We start from the raw sequence: 18,474 nt of genomic DNA, 5'->3' as shown, positions 1-18,474 counted from the left end.
TCTCAGGTCTCTTGCAGACTCCAACAGGTTTTCTTCCAGAATGGTCCTGTATTTGGCCCCATCCATCTTCCCATCAATTTTGACCATCTTCCCTGTCCCTGCTGACGAAAAGCAGGCCCAAACCATGATGCTGCCACCACCATGTTTGACAGTGGGGATGGTGTGTTCAGGGTGATAAGGTGTGTTACGCCAAACATATTGTTTTGCATTGTGGCCAAACAGTTTGATTTTGGTTTCATCTGACCAGAGCACCTTCTTCCACATGTTTGGTGTGTCTCCCAGGTGGCTTGTGGCAAACTTTAAACAAGACTTTTTATGGATATCTTTGAGAAATGGCTTTCTTCTCACCACTCTTCCATAAAGGCCAGATTTGTGCAGTGTACGACTGATTGTTGTCCTATGGACAGACTCTCCCACCTCAGCTGTAGATCTCTGCAGTTCATCCAGAGTGATCATGGGCCTCTTGGCTGCATCTCTGATCAGTCTTCTCCTTGTTCGAGATGAAAGTTTAGAGGGACGGCCGGGTCTTGGTAGATTTGCAGTGGTCTGATACTCCTTCCATTTCAATATGATTGCTTGCACAGTGCTCCTTGGGATGTTTAAAGCTTGGGAAATCTTTTTGTATCTAAATCCGGCTTTAAACTTCTCCACAACAGTATCTCGGACCTGCCTGGTGTGTTCCCTGGTCTTCATGATGCTCTCTGCGCTTTGAACAGAACCCTGAGACTATCACAGAGCAGGTGCATTTATACAGAGACTTGATTACACACAGGTGGATTCTATTTATCATCATCAGTCATTTGGGACAACATTGGATCATTCAGAGATCCTCACTGAACTTCTGGAGTGAGTTTGCTGCACTGAAAGTAAAGGGGCCGAATATTATTGCATGCCCCACTTTTCAGTTTTTTATTTGTTAAAAAAGTTTGACACATCCAATAAATATCATTCCACTTCATGATTGTGTCCCACTTGTTGTTGATTCTTCACAAAAAATTTTAATTTTATATCTTTATGTTTGAAGCCTGAAATGTGGCAAAATGTTGACAAGTTCAAGGGGGCCGAATACTTTCGCAAGGCACTGTATACAGTAAATATATACAGGGGTTGGACAATGAAACTGAAACACCTGTCATTTTAGTGTGGGAGGTTTCATGGTTAAATTGGACCAGCCTGGTAGCCAGTCTTCATTGATTGCACATTGCACCAGTAAGAGCAGAGTGTGAAGGTTCAATTAGCAGGGTAAGAGCACAGTTTTGCTCAAAATATTGAAATGCACACAACATTATGGGAGACATACCAGAGTTCAAAAGAGGACAAATTGTTGGTGCACGTCTTGCTGGCGCATCTGTGACCAAGACTGCAAGTCTTTGTGATGTATCAAGAGCCACGGTATCCAGGGTAATGTCAGCATACCACCAAGAAGGACGAACCACATCCAACAGGATTAACTGTGGATGCAAGAGGAAGCTCTCTGAAAGGGATGTTCGGGTGCTAACCCGGATTGTATCCAAAAAACATAAAACCACGGCTGCCCAAATCACGGCAGAATTAAATGTGCACCTCAACTCTCCTGTTTCCACCAGAACTGTCCGTCGGGAGCTCCACAGGGTCAATATACACGGCCGGGCTGCTATAGCCAAACTTTTGGTCACTCATGCCAATGCCAAACGTCAGTTTCAATGGTGCAAGGTGCACAAATCTTGGGTTGTGGACAATGTGAAACATGTATTGTTCTCTGATGAGTCCACCTTTACTGTTTTCCCCACATCCGGGAGAGTTACGGTGTGGAGAAGCCCCAAAGAAGCGTACCACCCAGACTGTTGCAGGCCCACAGTGAAGCATGGGGGTGGATCAGTGATGGTTTGGGCTGCCATATCATGGCATTCCCTTGGCCCAATACTTGTGCTAGATGGGCGTGTCACTGCCAAGGACTACCGAACCATTCTTGAGGTCCATGTGCATCCAATGGTTCAAACATTGTATCCTGAAGGCGGTGCCGTGTATCAGGATGACAATGCACCAATACACACAGCAAGACTGGTGAAAGATTGGTTTGATAAACATGAAAGTGAAGTTGAACATCTCCCATGGCCTGCACAGTCACCAGATCTAAATATTATTGAGCCACTTTGGGGTGTTTTGGAGGAGCGAGTCAGGAAACGTTTTCCTCCACCAGTATCACGTAGTGACCGGGCCACTATCCTGCAAGAAGAATGGCTTAAAATCTCTCTAACCATTGTGCAGGACTTGTATATGTCATTCCCAAGACGAATTGATGCTGTATTGACTGCAAAAGGAGGTCTTACACCATACTAATAAATTATTGTGGTCTAAAACCAGGTGTTTCAGTTTCATTGTCCAACCCCTGTATATATACAGTATATAGATAGATAGATAGATAGATAGATAGATAGATAGATAGATAGATAGATAGATAGATAGATAGATAGATAGATAGATAGATAGATAGATAGATAGATAGATAGATAGATAGATAGATAGATAGATAGATAGATAGATAGATAGATAGATAGATAGATAGATAGATAGATAGATAGATAGATAGATAGATAGATAGATAGATAGATAGATAGATAGATAGATAGATAGATAGATAGATAGATAGATAGATAGATAGATAGATAGATAGATAGATAGATAGATAGATAGATAGATAGATAGATAGATACTGTGTATATATATATATATATATATATATATACAGTACACACCAAAAGTTTGGACAAACCTCTTCATTCAAAAAGTTGTCTTTATTTTCATGACTATGAATATTGTAGCTTCACACTGAAGGCATCAAAACTATGAATTAACACATGTGGAATTATATACTGAACAAAAAAGTGTGAAACAACTGAAAATATGTCTTATATTCTAGGTTCTTCAAAGTAGCCACCTTTTGCTTTGATTACTGCTCCGCACACTCTTAGCATTCTGTTGATGAGCTTCAAGGGGTAGTCACCTGAAATGGTTTTCACTTCACAGGTGTGCCCTGTCAGGTTTAATAAGTGGGATTTCAAGCCTTATAAATGGGGTTGGGACCATCAGTTGTGTTGTGCAGGAGGTGGATACAGTACACAGCTGATAGTCATACTGAATAGACTGTTAGAATTTATATTATGGCAAGAAAAAAGCAGCTAAGTATAGCAAAACGAGTGGCCATCATTACTTTAAGAAATGAAGGTCAGTCAGTCCGAACAATTGGGAAAACTTTGAAAGTGTCCCACGTGCAGTCGCAAAAACCATCAAGCGCTACAAAGAATCTGGCTCACATGAGGACCGCCCCAGGAAAGGAAGACCAAGAGTCACCTCTGCTGCGGACGATAAGTTCATCCGAGTCACCAGCCTCAGAAATCACAGGTTAACAGCAGCTCAGATTAGAGAACAGGTCAATGCCACACAGAGTTCTAGCAGCAGACACATCTCTAGAACAACTGTTAAGAGGAGACTGTGTGAATCAGGCCTTCATGGTAAAATAGCTGCTAGGAAACCACTGCTGAGGACAGGCAACAAGCAGAAGAGACTTGTTTGGGCTAAAGAACACAAGGAATGGACATTAGACCAGTGGAAATCTGTGCTTTGGTCTGATGAGTCCAAGTTTGAGATCTTGGTTCCAACCACCGTGTCTTTGTGCGGCGCAGAAGAGGTGAACGGATGGACTCTACATGCCTGGTTCCCACCGTGAAGCATGGAGGAGGAGGTGTGATGGTGTGGGGGTGCTTTGCTGGTGACACTGCTGTGGCTACCACAGCATCTTGCACTGGCATACTATTCCATCTGGTTTGCGTTTAGTTGGACCATCATTTATTTTTCAACAGGACAATGACCCCAAATACACCTCCAGGTTGTGTAAGGGCTATTTGACCAAGAAGGAGAGTGATGGGGTGCTGCGCCAGATTATATATATATATATATATATATATATATATATATATATATATATATATATATATATATATATATATATATATATATATATATATATATATATATATATATATATGTATATATATATATATATATATATATATAGTATCAGAACGCACAAATACCCAACCTCAGCAACCCATGAACCTCAATCACACCAGACCTGACACACTCTCTTCACCAAACTCCCGAATATTCTTGAGCAGGATGCATATCCTGGCCATCCAAGCCACGCACCCAAAAATTAGGCCCTAAAAAATAAGCATACCAGACAAGCAGGCACAACCATCCGCTCCCAACCTAATCCTTGATCCTCAACGGTGAAGCGTCTTTTAAAAGTACCATACTCACCATACAAGCAGCATTAGCCCTCTCGGGGACACACCCAATAGCACGTGGAAGAGCAGTGAGCCCTAAAGCTAGGCCAACAAAAGTAGTAATAATAAAAAATTAAGAACTTAAAAAAATTTTTTTATTAAAACGAAACGAAAAAAAACAAAAAAAAACACACTTACTGGCAAACGTTTGAGCCACATGTTGCTATTAGCACCTATTTTAGGGTGATTTCAGAACAAACAATGGTTTTGCACTGACTTTGCACAGTTGCAAAGACAGAAATCTGTGAACTGTGAAGACACAAGTCCGATAAGAGTTGCTGTTTACTTTGCAGGTCCTCGTGGCACGATTCCAACAACCCTTAGAGGTCGAGTTTTCTTCACTGTGGTCAGAAGAGTTGCCGTTTTGTTGCTGTGGCCTATCATCTAACCAGCTTCTTCTTGCACTAATCAATACGACTCAACAGTGTTTTGGCATTGAGACGATTTAATGAACTAAATGTTCATTTTTGCATGTTGCAGATGCTGGTTGAGAGTGGATAACCATTTCATCTGGAGCTTCATTGGACCAGTGACCTTCATAATAGTGGTAAGTTTTAAAATTTGTGCATGCGTAGGATCTTTTTTTTTTCATCGAATAGAAGCTTTGAAAACAGTTTATAGATTTTCTCTCCATGTGTGCTGGCAGCCTCTTAGCTCTGCTTTCTCAGATCAATTTGCATGAAAGGAAAGTGGTCCCATTATAGCTGACACGAGGACATCAGTGTCCACTCAGCTATGAAATCCTATGAAATCAGAATTGTTGAGCAGTAACAACGCAGAGCTTTTTGGTCTTCTCGGCTATACCAGAGAATACTCCCTTCCTGCAATCAGGAGGAGAAATCGTTTCAGGCATGAAGGTCATTTGCTCAGTGGGAAAACAAGGGGGATGTTGATGTTGGTGGTGGTGGGGGGAACATGGAAGTGAGGAGTGGTTGGGCCAGACGACCATTACCAGAGCACACAGCCCTGCTGAGGATCATAACACACCCCTACCCAATCCAAGCACACAGGCATCTCCATCTTCACTTCTTAATATTTCATGTAGAGTACACAGAGTTCGCCACAAACTCACAACACACGTGCAAAAGAGACGGGAACAAACACACGCCAAATATCCTTATAGGGGGTAAATGTGTCCATTGGTTGTAAAAACATGCAAAACCATGAGAGGAGCTGTGTCGGCTGCACTGGTTTTATGCGCTTTATTTGGCAGAAAAGAAAGAGCCCTGAAAACTGTGGAGGATGGATCCTTAGAGACCGAGCATGTAGGGAAAGGGATGGGATGGGGCGGGGGGATTAATATGCAGCCTGCCTTAGCTTTCTGCAGAGTTCCTCCTACCTTCTCTCCTTGCCGTCCATCCATCCTTCTCTCTGTCTGTCTTTCTCACTGTATCTGTGTCATTACTTACGGCTGTGTTAAATGCATCTCCAGCCGCCGGGCTCATACAGACGTAAATTGGCCCCACTGGCTGGAAGACAAAACTCTGTGATCTAAAAACCTCTTTCTGCCTTCATAGCCTGTCCTTCTCCCATCTTTCTCCCCACCGCTGTTCGGTTACATCTGCTCGCCACTCACACGCTGCTGTTTTCAGACTATTTTCTGTTGTCTTGTCATTTTTCAGACTGCATCCATATGGTCAGATAATTGGGATCTTTCTTCCTGTAGGAGAATACAAAATCCAAATTTTTATAATTATGGTTTGCTTTCTCATTATTTCTTTCTACATTTACAGATTTTTAAGCTTTAAACATCAGGTTTTAAGTGAAACTGTAGTTGCTAAGAAGAGAGGATTCCATTTATCCCTTTTGTTTTTCATGGAATATTTAGTGCAGTACATTTGAACAGTTAAATATGGTACCAGGCCCAATCGAAGCTCATCCCCTCCCTTCCTTTCTGTGGCCATGGGCCCTGCGGTGCTTACAGAAAGAGACATCCTGAGAGCATGGAAACCTTTTCTGGATGTATGGCTTGAATCACTTAAATGTTTTTCCTGGCCTCGATAGAAATCGCCTCTAAAATATGGCATTCAGCTCCCATTGCTCCCACCCCCACCTCTCTTTCCAATAGCTTCCTGGGCTTTTAGCCGTGACGTGTTAAGATTTGTTTGGGGCTTTGCCGCGCGTGCATCCTCATCGTATGTAATTGTGCTCCGTGTTTGGCATCGGCTGTAATGACAAACATGAAAACGAAGACAAACAGTGAATGCAGCTCGTGTCAAAGCGTCAAGCTGACTTAGAGAGACCTAAGTGATAACCTCTTGCTGTTGACATTGTGAAAGTCAGAGTACCTTATGAGCAGTATAACATTTTCATAGACTTCTCACTGAAGGTGTATTGCTTGTTGTCAAGCCAACACAATAAAAAATGTAGTGAGTTTGTCTAAATTGGTAAATGACTAAAAGTGTCTTTTCAGAAGTATTATTACCTTTGAATATTTTCCACATGTTGTCACGTTACAACCAAAAATCCTTATCTTCTTATTTTTTAAGATTTCATGTGATTGGCCAAGACAAAGTAGTGCATAATTCAGAACTGGACAAAAATAGTACATGCTTCTCAATGTATTTCACAAATAAAGCCCTGAAAATTGTGGCATGGGTTTGTATTCAGCTCAAAGAGTCAATACTTGACTGCATCGGCTAGTTTTTCTGAGTACGGTATGTTCTATCAGCTTTGCACACTTAAAAACTTAAATGTTCACACTGTCTTTCTTTTCAGAATATCACAAGTTCCGTCAGAGTATTGGGATACGTTTCTGAATAACATTTTTCTCCTCATGTCTAAGAATCTCATGGAGATTTGAATATACTTAAACCATTCCATTGCAGCTCTTAGTGTTGCTGTCCTGCTGGAAGGCGAACCTCTGCCCTAGTCGCATCTCTCCTACAGCTTTTTCTCCCAAATTGTCATGTATTAATGTTGCCTTTGATTTGTCTCGGGAAGTCTAAGCTCAGAGCTGGGAAGAGCATAGTTGCAAGTCATAAAACAGTGATATTTACTATTTATTGTGCTTTATGCTTGTGTAAATTCTCAGTCATCTCCATGGCAACTAAACAACCTTAAATCAAAGGCAAGCAGACTTTTGCTCAGTTTTCTGACACCTATGCAGAATATTTTTAGTCAATTCTGGAGGCTTGCAGTTGAGTAACCTGGAGTTCGGCCAGAGAGAAGATAGACAAAGACCAGGATCTAGGGAATAACGGTCTTCGCACAGAAGAGTTTAAAATGGAATTATTGGGAAATCTGAAGACAGGACATGTTGACAACATCTCTCAGTTCATAGTGAGACCTGCAGTAAAATTGTACCAGCCCGATATCAGAGAATGGTGGATGGTTATGAGAGGCATCCCACCGAAGTTATTTCAGCCAAAGAGGGTAGGACTGACTACAAGAGTGTCCTAACATTTTTTGTTAGAAAATACATTTTGGTGATGTTTTTCTGTTTAATTCGCAAAACAGGTTGGTTTTTTTAAGTGCAGTTAAATCTGTTTCTTTTTCAGAGATAAAAAGGAGATAAATATCAACATCTGAATGTTTCTTAATGCAGAACTGAATATTTAACGGGGTGTCCGAAGTGTAAACAGTATTTCAATATGAGGTTTTAACTTTTATTAGAATATCTCTAGAGTTCTTCACAGCACTTTCTGTAAGGAAAGGATCTGACTACATCTCTACTGACAGCACCTAACCCTGCACTGCAAGCACATGGAACCGGATGCCTGCCTTAGTGCAGTCTATTAACCCTGATGCACATCTGTTTTGACAGGTCAATGTCATCTTCCTGGTGGTGACGATGTACAAGATGGTGAAGCATTCCACCTCCATGAAACCCGACTCGAGCAGGCTAGGGGGTATCAGGTGAGGGGTGTCACTCTAGAAGATGAAGGGGCTAGTGTGTTGTTGCTTTTTATGCCATCTTGTGTGTGTGTTTGTGTACGAAGAAAGGGATGAGGGGGTGGGATGGTGACTTATATGCAAGGAGAAAAATAATACGCACCATCACCGCTTCTGCCTTGCTGCTATAATTTCAAAAGCTGTATTTGACCTACACGTTTTATTTGATTTTACTTCCTAGCCAGACCCACGGTTTTCCCTTTCAGATTTTATTTTCCTTTTCAGTCAGTTGGTGGTTCTTTTTTAGCTCACTTTTATGATTTCAGTATTTGCGCTACTTATGGGTATATTGCCTATTTTATTTCTTCATAAATGCATTTCTGACCTTTTGGGTTCCTCCATCTCCTTGCTTCCAGTGAGCTGCTTTGGGTTGATAAAACAACAAATCCCTGACCATTTCTGTGCTTGGAGCCTTGTTCAACAATATGTTTGACGACATGCCAGCATATGTTATGTGGGCGTTTGATTTTTAGGCAGCAACTCAGATTTGGGTCCAAACCAAAAATAAGGGGAAAAAATGAACAAAAAAACATTTTAATTGGCTTTCATGCTTCTTTTAGCTCACATAAATGACACATTTGTGGATGCTGCATTTTGTGAAACTATAACAAGCAGTCAAAACTCATTAAGTGTCATTAATTAAGGTCTACCGCTGTGGTGTATAGAGTTTCTGTGTTGTATATTGGAACTTGTTAAAAAGTTGTGGTTTTTTTTTCCAGACCAAAAACGAAATAACATCCCTGCTGAAGCAGCACAAACAAGTGGACAGCACATCTAATAAGGCATTATTATTATTCTGTGATTTCTTTTCCAGTGACATGTTGATGGCCTGTTTTTCCCCTCATCTCCAAGCTGACTAGAATTTCCTCTGGAACAGGGGAGGGAAGGACTCCTCTCTTTCCTTTGCATTTTATTTGTCACTGAAATTGACTGTTGGGTTATCGTGTACCCTTTTGGCTTTCCTTAAAATTCATAAAGACAAACCTGGTGTTTGTTTGTCTTTTTAGCGAACAACTCTGATACAGACCAAGGAACTAAATTTCTTTCTAACTGTCCATGCCAGAAACCTGTCACAATTTATGCAACATGTACCAAAGAGAAAAAGAAAACTAGATAAATACACTGCTCAAAAAATTTAAAGGAAGACTTAAAAAATACAACACCTCTCAAATAGAAAACAATCATGCTGGATATCCATACTAATATGGAATGGGTAATGTGTTAGGAACAAAAGGATGCCACATCAACTGATGGAAATGAAAATTATCAACCCGCAGGGGGCTTAATCTGAAGTTTCCAAGACTTTTAAACTAAAAAACTGATGCAGCAGGCTGGTTCAATTTGCTGAAATGTCAATGCATCAACTCAAAATGGTACTGAGTAGTTTGTATGGCCCCCATGTCGGGGCATGTTCCTTATGAGATGACAGATGGTGTCCTGGGGAATCCCCTCCCTGATCCTGACCAGGGCATCATTGAGCTTCAAGACAGTCTGAGGTGCAGCCTTGTTGCATCAGATGGACATAACCCTGATGTCCCAGAGATGTTCTATTGGATCTCGGTTAGGGGAGCATGGAGGCCAGTTAATGGTATGAATTCCATCATCCTTCAGGAACTGCCTGCACACTCTTGCCACACGAAGCCGTGTATTATCATGCACCAGGACCCACTGCACTAGCAAAGGGTCTAATTCTGGCTTTCAGGGAGCCATCCTTTATCCTATACAGGTCTCTATACAGTTTCTCCAGACCCTTTCACATCTGTCACATGAGCTCAGAGCCTCTGCAACCTCTGTAGGGTCCATGTATCGCCTCATGCTACCTCTAGTGACGTTGACCCTGGTCTAATGCAAAACAACTGAAAAGTGGTAAAAAAATGGGAAGGGAAAAAATGGCAGTGGCTCTACTGGTAAAACTAATCCTGTTTTTGGGTTCGTCTCATTGTTGCCCCTTTATTGTCCCTGTTGTTATCCCATTAACACCAAAACAGCAGACCTGTATTAATAACCTCCTCTTCTACTATAACCAGGTAAACCAGAAAAAAAAGTGGTATTTTAATTTTTTCAAGCATTGCATTTCAGAAGTTTTGAAACACAGCACATGGCACCGTTTTCCTGTTTCAGTTGTTCATCATCAATCTTCCTCCTTCTTGCAGGTCGTGGGTGTTAGGAGCGTTTGCCCTGCTTTGTCTTTTGGGGCTCACGTGGGCCTTCGGCTTGTTCTTCCTCAATGAGTCATCCATCGTGATGGCTTACCTCTTCACCATATTCAACACTCTGCAAGGGATGTTCATCTTCATCTTTCACTGTCTACTTCAGAAAAAAGTAAGATACTGCCTTCTGGGACTAATGCAGGGCTGGAAAATCTTTTATCTATGAAGATGCCATACAGTGGCTGTGTACATTGTAAAACTATTATTATGCCTCACACAATCGTTGGTATGTTTCAATCAAAAACATCAATGTTTTTTAGTGGGATTTTATTTGTTTTTTGGATGTGAAGGAATGCACTAGTTCACTCTCACATATACACAAAGCCCACACTGTGCATTCTAATATAAAATGGAGCCTACTTGATTGTCTCACGGTTGTAGATCCCACTTCTCTCCTATGACAAAACTGATTGGGGGTAAACATCAAAAAGGGTCTGAAGCACAAATCAATAAGAGAAGAAATAAAAACTAAAGCAAATCACAACTGTTCAGGTCATTGCAATATTTACCAATATTATTGCTATCAACAGATTTGTGGACTAACATCAGTCTTGTCAATAGATTTTCCCACTTTGTGAATCTCTGCAGGTATTTCCTAGTTACCATTGGCCATCTTGTCTGCTTCTCTGAATAATTGACAGTCTTGTCAATTTAGGTGATTTGGCTTAGGCTTACACAGAGCAGCTGTATTTATACTGAGATCGAAAAAAAAAATCCTATACAAGTACTTTATTTTCTAATTAGGTAATCAGGCAACATGTTGCCCTAGATTTTATTTAGGGATATCAGAGTAAAAAAACCTGAATGCAAACAGATGCCACAGACTGTTTGTCAATGGAAAGCAAACAAATGGATAAATTATTACAGATTTTCTTTTAATTTAGTCTTAAATTTCATTCAATTTAAATCCAACACATTTTTTTCCAATGTTACACAGAGATGTGGATCATTTGTATTTTTAACACTCCATGAAATAAACATTAGTCCTTCTTACTTAGTAAAACAAATATTTGAGAATTGTTTTAATTTTTTAGCATGTTACAGATTTCCTGTATTTCCAGTTCTTGCAGGTTTCGCATTTAAACTACTGTCGGCTGGCTGTCAGTGGATAAAGATTTGGGATTTTCAACTCTCCCTGAGGAGAGATGAATGTGTCAAAGTCTGTGTCCGTGTGTTCAGTTCGTCCTAATCTTTATGCTGCTCTGCAGGTCCGGAAGGAGTACAGCAAATGTTTCCATCAGTCCCAGTGTTGTGGTGCTCTGCCTTCTGAGAGTTCCCACAGCTCCGTCAAGGCAGCCACATCTCGATCCACAGCCCGCTACTCATCTGCTACACAGGTATGGCAGCGGGAATCAAGCAAGAGTTTAAGCTTTGGAAAGCTTTCTGTGAAGGTTTTTCAGCAATAAAACTGTTTTTCCTTGACCTTCTCGCTTCTTTGAAGAAAGTGTCTGGTAATGTTGTTACATTTCCATGTCAAGAAATCATACTGAAAGGTTTAAACCAAAAGTCAGTTAAAGTACTTAGGCATTTTTTCCCAAATGTAAGTTCAGTTGAAACCAGATGTTTACATACACCGTATAGACATAATCTTTTTTCTTTTTTTTTTTTTTTTCACTGACTAAACTTTTTATTCCAGATAGGAGGACCAAAATTATTTATGTTTAAAACCTGGCAAAATAATTAACTTTCTTCAAATTCAGAAGTTTACATACATTTCCTTAATGTTTGGTGAAATTGCCTTTTAAAATGTATTCTCGATATCCTTCCACAAACGTCTCAAATTAGATTGCTGGAATTTTGGCCCAACCCTCTTGACAGAACTGGTTTAACTCAGTCAAGTTTGAAGGCCACCTTGCTCACATATTTCAGCATTCAGCTCGAGATCAGAGCTTTGTGATGGCCACTCTAGAGCATTGACTTTGTTGTCTTTGCTATGGGTCTTTGTCCATTTGGAAGACCTATTTGTGCCAAAGTTCTATCTTCCTGGCTGTTGACTTTAGATGTTGTGTCAGTATTTCCTTATGATGCCATATATTCTGTAAAAGGAGCCATACCCTCCTGTAGGAAAGCATCCAAACAACATGATGCCTCCACCTAAGGCTGCTCAATGTTAGTAAAACCTGCGATATGAGGTAATGTTGATGTATTCAGCGATAACGATATGAATAGACTAAATAATCAAATACTCAATAGTGGTAATGTATTTCTGCTTTCGGTTCATTGCAAACATAAACATCACGTAGACCATTAATGCCTCCACCGCCGTACAATTTTTGCTACATTAAACAACAAGCATCACCAAATATATTATTTGCATTGAATGCATGAATGCATGGTACTTAAATTATGAGCTAATGTTCTATGCAGTCCAAGCAGTTCTTTGTGAGATTGATTTTGCATACAGTGACATTGCTATAATGATAAATTTGCAATATGTTGTTTGGTCCTTTTGCTCCCATACTTTACCTTTGGGGAAGTGTTTTCAGCTTTGCCAAATACTTTTAAATTTAGATTCAACAGACAACTGGACTAGTCTTAAAAAATTAAGCTCTTTGTCCCCGCTTGCATTTGCAAACTGTAACTGAGGCGATGTGTTGATATTTGGCGCTATGTAAATAAACTGAATTGAAACTATGTTGAATTTTTTATATAGCTGGTAGCACTGCTGTCTTGCAGTGAGAATATCCTGGGTGCGACTCCCGGCCTGGAGTCTTTCTGCATGGAGTTTGCATGTTGTCTTGACTAGCACTTGACTTGTTGTCCCCGTGCATGTGTGGGTTCTCTCTGTGTACTTCGGCTTCCTCCCACAGTCCAAAAACATGACTGTTAGGTTAATTGGTCTCTCTAAACTGCCCTCAGGTATGAATGGTTGTGTGTCTCTGTGATGGACTGGCGACCTGCCCAGGGTATACCTTGCCTCTTGATTTTTCTATGATGTCACACTAGGAGGCTGTGTATTTGAGTTGTTGCTTAAATACATCCAAATGTTTTGTCTCCATTGAACTTGTATGTTGTGAATTAACAACAGAAGCTTACAAACCCTTGACATAATCATCTGGGCTTTCCTATATTCTTTAAAGGTTCTGTAATCTTAGTGTATCTAAACGACTAAATGACTTACTTTAAAGTAATAAAACATTTTCCAAGGACTTCTCTCCTATTATTCCGATTATTCTATTCAAGGTTTTGAAAATACAAATAATTTTGATCATTTTAACTGACCTTAAACAGTAACATTTAGTAACATTTACTTTTATTTACTGTCAGTGAGGAAAAAAAGGTAATCTGTGTTTTTACAGTGCCTTGCGAAAGTACTCGGCCCCCTTGAACTGGTCAACCTCTTGCCAGATTTCAGGCTTGAAAAATAAAGGCATAAAATTCAAAATTTTTGTGAAGAATCAACAACAAGTGGGACACAATTGTGAAGTGGAATGAAATTTATTGGATGTGTCAAACTTGTTTAACAAATAAAAAACTGAAAAGTGGGTCGTGCAATATTATTTGGCCCCCTTGCTTTAATACTTTGTAGCGCCACCCTTTGCTGCAATTACAGCTGCAAGTCGCTTGGGGTATGTCTCTATCAGTTTTACACATCGAGACACTGAAATTCTTGCCTCAGTGAGGTTGGATGGAGAGCGTTCATGAACAGCTGTCTTCAGCTCTTTCCACAGATTCTCGATTGGATTCAGGTCTGGACTTTGACTTGGCCATTCCAACACCTGGATACGTTTATTTGTGAACCATTCCATTGTAGATTTGGCTTCATGTTTTGGATCATTGTCTTGTTGGAAGATAAATCTCCGTCCCAGTCTCAGGTCTCTTGCAGACTCCAACAGGTTTTCTTCCAGAATGGTCCTGTATTTGGCCCCATCCATCTTCCCATCAATTTTGACCATCTTCCCTGTCCCTGCTGATGAAAAGCAGACCCAAACCATGATGCTGCCACCACCATGTTTGACAGTGGGGATGGTGTGTTCAGGGTGATGAGCTGTGTTTCGCCAAACATATCATTTTGCATTGTGGCCAAACAGTTTGATTTTGGTTTCATCTGACCAGAGCACCTTCTTCCACATGTTTGGTGTGTCTCCCAGGTGGCTTGTGGCAAACTTAAACGAGACTTTTTATGGATACCTTTGAGAAATGGCTTTCTTCTCACCACTCTTCCATAAAGGCCAGATTTGTGCAGTGTACGACTGATTGTTGTCCTATGGACAGACTCTCCCACCTCAGCTGTAGATCTCTGCAGTTCATCCAGAGTGATCATGGGCCTCTTGGCTGCATCTCTGATCAGTCTTCTCCTTGTTCGAGATGAGAGTTTAGATGGACGGCCGGGTCTTGGTAGATTTGCAGTGGTCTGATACTCCCTCCATTTCAATATGATTGCTTGTACAGTGCTCCTTGGGATGTTTAAAGCTTGGGAAATCTTTCTGTATCCAAATCCGGCTTTAAACTTCTCCACAACAGTATCTCGGACCTGCCTGGTGTGTTCCTTGGTCTTCATGATGCTCTCTGCGCTTTGAACAGAACCCTGAGACTATCACAGAGCAGGTGCATTTATACGGAGACTTGATTACACACAGGTGGATTCTATTTATCATCATCAGTCATTTGGGACAACATTGGATCATTCAGAGATCCTCACTGAACTTCTGGAGTGAGTTTGCTGCACTGAAAGTAAAGGGGCTGAATAATATTGCACGCCCCACTTTCAGTTTTTTATTTGTTAAAAAAGTTTGACACATCCAATAAATTTCATTCCACTTCACGATTGTGTCTCACTTGTTGTTTATCCTTCACAAAAAATTAGAATTGTATATCTTTATGTTTGAAGCCTGAAATGTGGCAAAAGGTTGACCAGTTCAAGGGGGCTGAATACTTTCGCAAGGCACTGTATACAGTAAATGTAAATATCTTGTTGTTCGTTTTTGTGTCTTTAACATTTTTATCCCATAAACACCGTTGTATATCTAACTGGCTGAAGAAATAAAAAAAGAAAGTATTGTACTGTTGCCTATGACTATTGAAAAAAACATATAATTTGGTACTTGACATGATATTTTTAAAAACTGATAAAAAATGCTGTTAGTTATTTTGTGACTCTAACGTCTTTTGAAGTCCCCATGAGGTGAGGCGTTTTTGCAATCAGTCTGACAGAAAGAAATGCCTCAAATGGAGATAACGAGTGAAAGATTTACACACTTTCAGAAAGCAGTCGCAATAATCTGTCAGCACAGTTGTCAAAACAATGATGTGAGTGGATATATCCATAAACAAATTACAACCACCACTTAAATGAAGCTGTAAAAACATATGAGGTGCTATATTTTATTACAGAAGTCAGATCAAACAAGAAATGCATATATGGCAGACTTGTATAGATAATTGTGGCCATTTCTCTTTTTTAGGCTTCGTATTGGTATGTTTGGTTATGTGAAAAACTACAAAGACAGCATGGAGCTCAGTTTTCATTCATACAGCTAATACTTAATGTAATTACATTTCATTTGTAATTGTTGGGACAGATCATATTTAGTATTAGGCAAAATCTGAATGTTTAATTTTTTTCCATATAAAATGAATCGTTTAAATTTAGATCCTTAAGCTACTTTTACAAATATTGAACCAGAGTAAAGCTCCTTTCACACTAAAAGAAACCTTAATTAAAGCTGTGTAAAAAGCCCTGAGGCATTTGTTCTCCTCTCTTCAGTTCCCTCCATAGCTTGTCTATAGGATTAAGGTCTGGGGACTGAGATCACCACAGAAAAAAGGTTGATCTTGTGTCTGGTGAACCATTTCTTTGTTAAATTTGGCAAAATGTTATTGTTATATTTCAAAGACTCTATGGCAACATGAATTCTAACAAGGAGTCCAGAGTACAGATTCCCCACCATGATTTGCAGTGGGCATTAAGTGCTTTTCTAGAAATGTTGCTTTCACGAGCTGGGGTGTTTGTTGCTGAAAAGCTCAACCTCAGTCTCATCTGACCAAAGCACTCAAGTTTCAGTTTCAGTGTCAGTTAACAGCTGACACTACACACACTTTTGTCATAGTGGGACAATAAAATACATTTTTTCCATCATCACCCCCAGACTGCCATTTGACATGTAGATTGCACTTAATGGTTCACCTCAGGATTCCACTCGTTGTCTAACTGAGCTTTGTGCTTGGTGGCAACACAAACATGAGTCCGTGTGTCACAGTTCTAGTTGTTTAGATTTTTTATTTTTTATGTCTCTAACTCTAGTTATGAGTAAGTTTAGATGAGTAGATATTTACTTGTATCAACAAACATCCCCCTCACTTAAATCATTTGTTTTCTCTCATTTTAAAGAGCAGCTTAAACATATGGGCCTCTCTGTCATATTTATACACTAAACGTACCTAGACACTGTGATCACTGATCAATCTAAGTAGTAAAGTATAAATAAAACTAATGTTTTTAAGGGTACTAGTGCAGAAATGGTGAGTTTCTTCCCCAACATTAATTAATTCAATGCAGGTTGATAATCTGTGGCAATTGTGCCTGATGTCATCAACCCTGATGTAATATTTTAACATTGTTTTTTTTTTTTACTATTTCCTGAAAAGTATCAGTTCTGAACATAAAACATTTGCACCCTGTGGGAGAAAATTGCTGCTCATCCTACTTATGATATCTGCTCCAAAGACTTTGTTAGGTCTCTCTTAGGGAGCACCACTGGGAGTTCGGTAGCTGCTCCTGCTCTCTCTGCTGAGAGTAAAAAAAGAGCAGCTCAGAGTCAAATTACAAACCGTAAGATTTTCAGTGGCTCCAATTTTAAGGAGTTGCCAAATCAATAGCATGTTGTAGAGCTTTGTGATGCACAAACATGTCATCAGCCAGTGTGTCAATTAGATCCTAATTTATAGAGAGTATGGTCTGAATTACGAAACCAGGCAGCCACGCAGGCCTGGAGAGCAGAAGCCTTGAAACATAACAGCACCATGTTGAGTACTAATCAGCGGCTGCTTTTTTCTTAACGCAGAGTCGCATCAGGCGGATGTGGAACGACACTGTGAGAAAGCAGTCGGAATCCTCCTTCATCTCGGGCGACATAAACAGCACCTCCACGCTCAACCAGGGTAAGCAACCGCTGCCTCCGTCATCACCAGACGAGACATGAGCTCTGTTCTCTTTGTGATGAAGCTCTGAATTAACAGTAAACACTTCAATGGATGCACCCGCATCGCTCCTGCTGACTGAGGGGAAAGAGAGATAAGGCCAGATTTCATGCTGCTTTTCTATAAACGAACAATCAGATGCATTAAATGCTCCAAGCTTCGCAGCATTTTCACACAATATTTTCCGAAGGTCTTCATATCCCTAGAACCTTTTCACATTTTGTCTTGTTAGAACCAGCAGCGGGTGTATATTAATTTGATTTTATGTGATAGACCAACACAAACTTGTGCATGATTGTGAAGTGGAAGGAAAATGATACATGGATTTCAATTTTTTTCCCATTTGTTTTCAGCCTATTTAATCTTTTATTCCTCAAAACGGTCTTCAGAAGTTATCTAATTTGGAAATAGTCTGTCTGTGTGTAGTGTAATCTCAGAATAAAGGTGTTCTGGTCTTTTAGCTTTGTTGGAGAACTTTAGTGACCAAACAGCATAATAAAGATCAAGGAACACATCAGACACATCAGGGATAAAGATGCAGAGACGTTTTATGTTGGGTTGGGTTATAAAACAACACACAAAACATTGAACATCTACAGGGGTTGGACAATGAAACTGAAACACCTGGTTTTAGACCACAATAATTTATTAGTATGGTGTAGGGCCTCCTTTTGCGGCCAATACAGCATCAATTCGTCTTGGGAATGACATATACAAGTCCTGCACAGTGGTCAGAGGGATTTTAAGCCATTCTTCTTGCAGGATAGTGGCCCGGTCACTACGTGATACTGGTGGAGGAAAACGTTTCCTGACTCGCTCCTCCAAAACACCCCAAAGTGGCTCAATAATATTTAGATCTGGTGACTGTGCAGGCCATGGGAGATGTTCAACTTCACTTTCATGTT

General features: G+C 40.2%; 1 protein-coding gene across 15 annotated transcripts in view; it reads left to right on the top strand.

Moving 5' to 3' along the window:
• LOC124869695 (adhesion G protein-coupled receptor L2-like) overlaps window positions 1-18,474 on the top strand; it is a 143,752-nt gene that overhangs the window by 114,441 nt on the left and 10,837 nt on the right. For all 15 annotated transcript variants that reach the window (XM_047367722.1, XM_047367723.1, XM_047367724.1 and 12 more), the window contains 5 exons: window positions 4,806-4,872; window positions 8,092-8,183; window positions 10,373-10,541; window positions 11,638-11,766; window positions 17,434-17,530. In XM_047367722.1, coding sequence (XP_047223678.1) covers window positions 4,806-4,872; window positions 8,092-8,183; window positions 10,373-10,541; window positions 11,638-11,766; window positions 17,434-17,530 — 554 coding nt within the window. The remainder of the gene's footprint in view (window positions 1-4,805; window positions 4,873-8,091; window positions 8,184-10,372; window positions 10,542-11,637; window positions 11,767-17,433; window positions 17,531-18,474) is intronic.

This window comes from Girardinichthys multiradiatus, chromosome 6, assembly GCF_021462225.1.
Source record: "Girardinichthys multiradiatus isolate DD_20200921_A chromosome 6, DD_fGirMul_XY1, whole genome shotgun sequence".
In the NCBI taxonomy this organism is placed as follows: Eukaryota; Metazoa; Chordata; class Actinopteri; order Cyprinodontiformes; family Goodeidae; genus Girardinichthys; species Girardinichthys multiradiatus.
The sequence above is the reverse complement of the archived record's forward strand: the minus strand, read 5'-3'. Positions and strand labels throughout refer to the sequence as shown.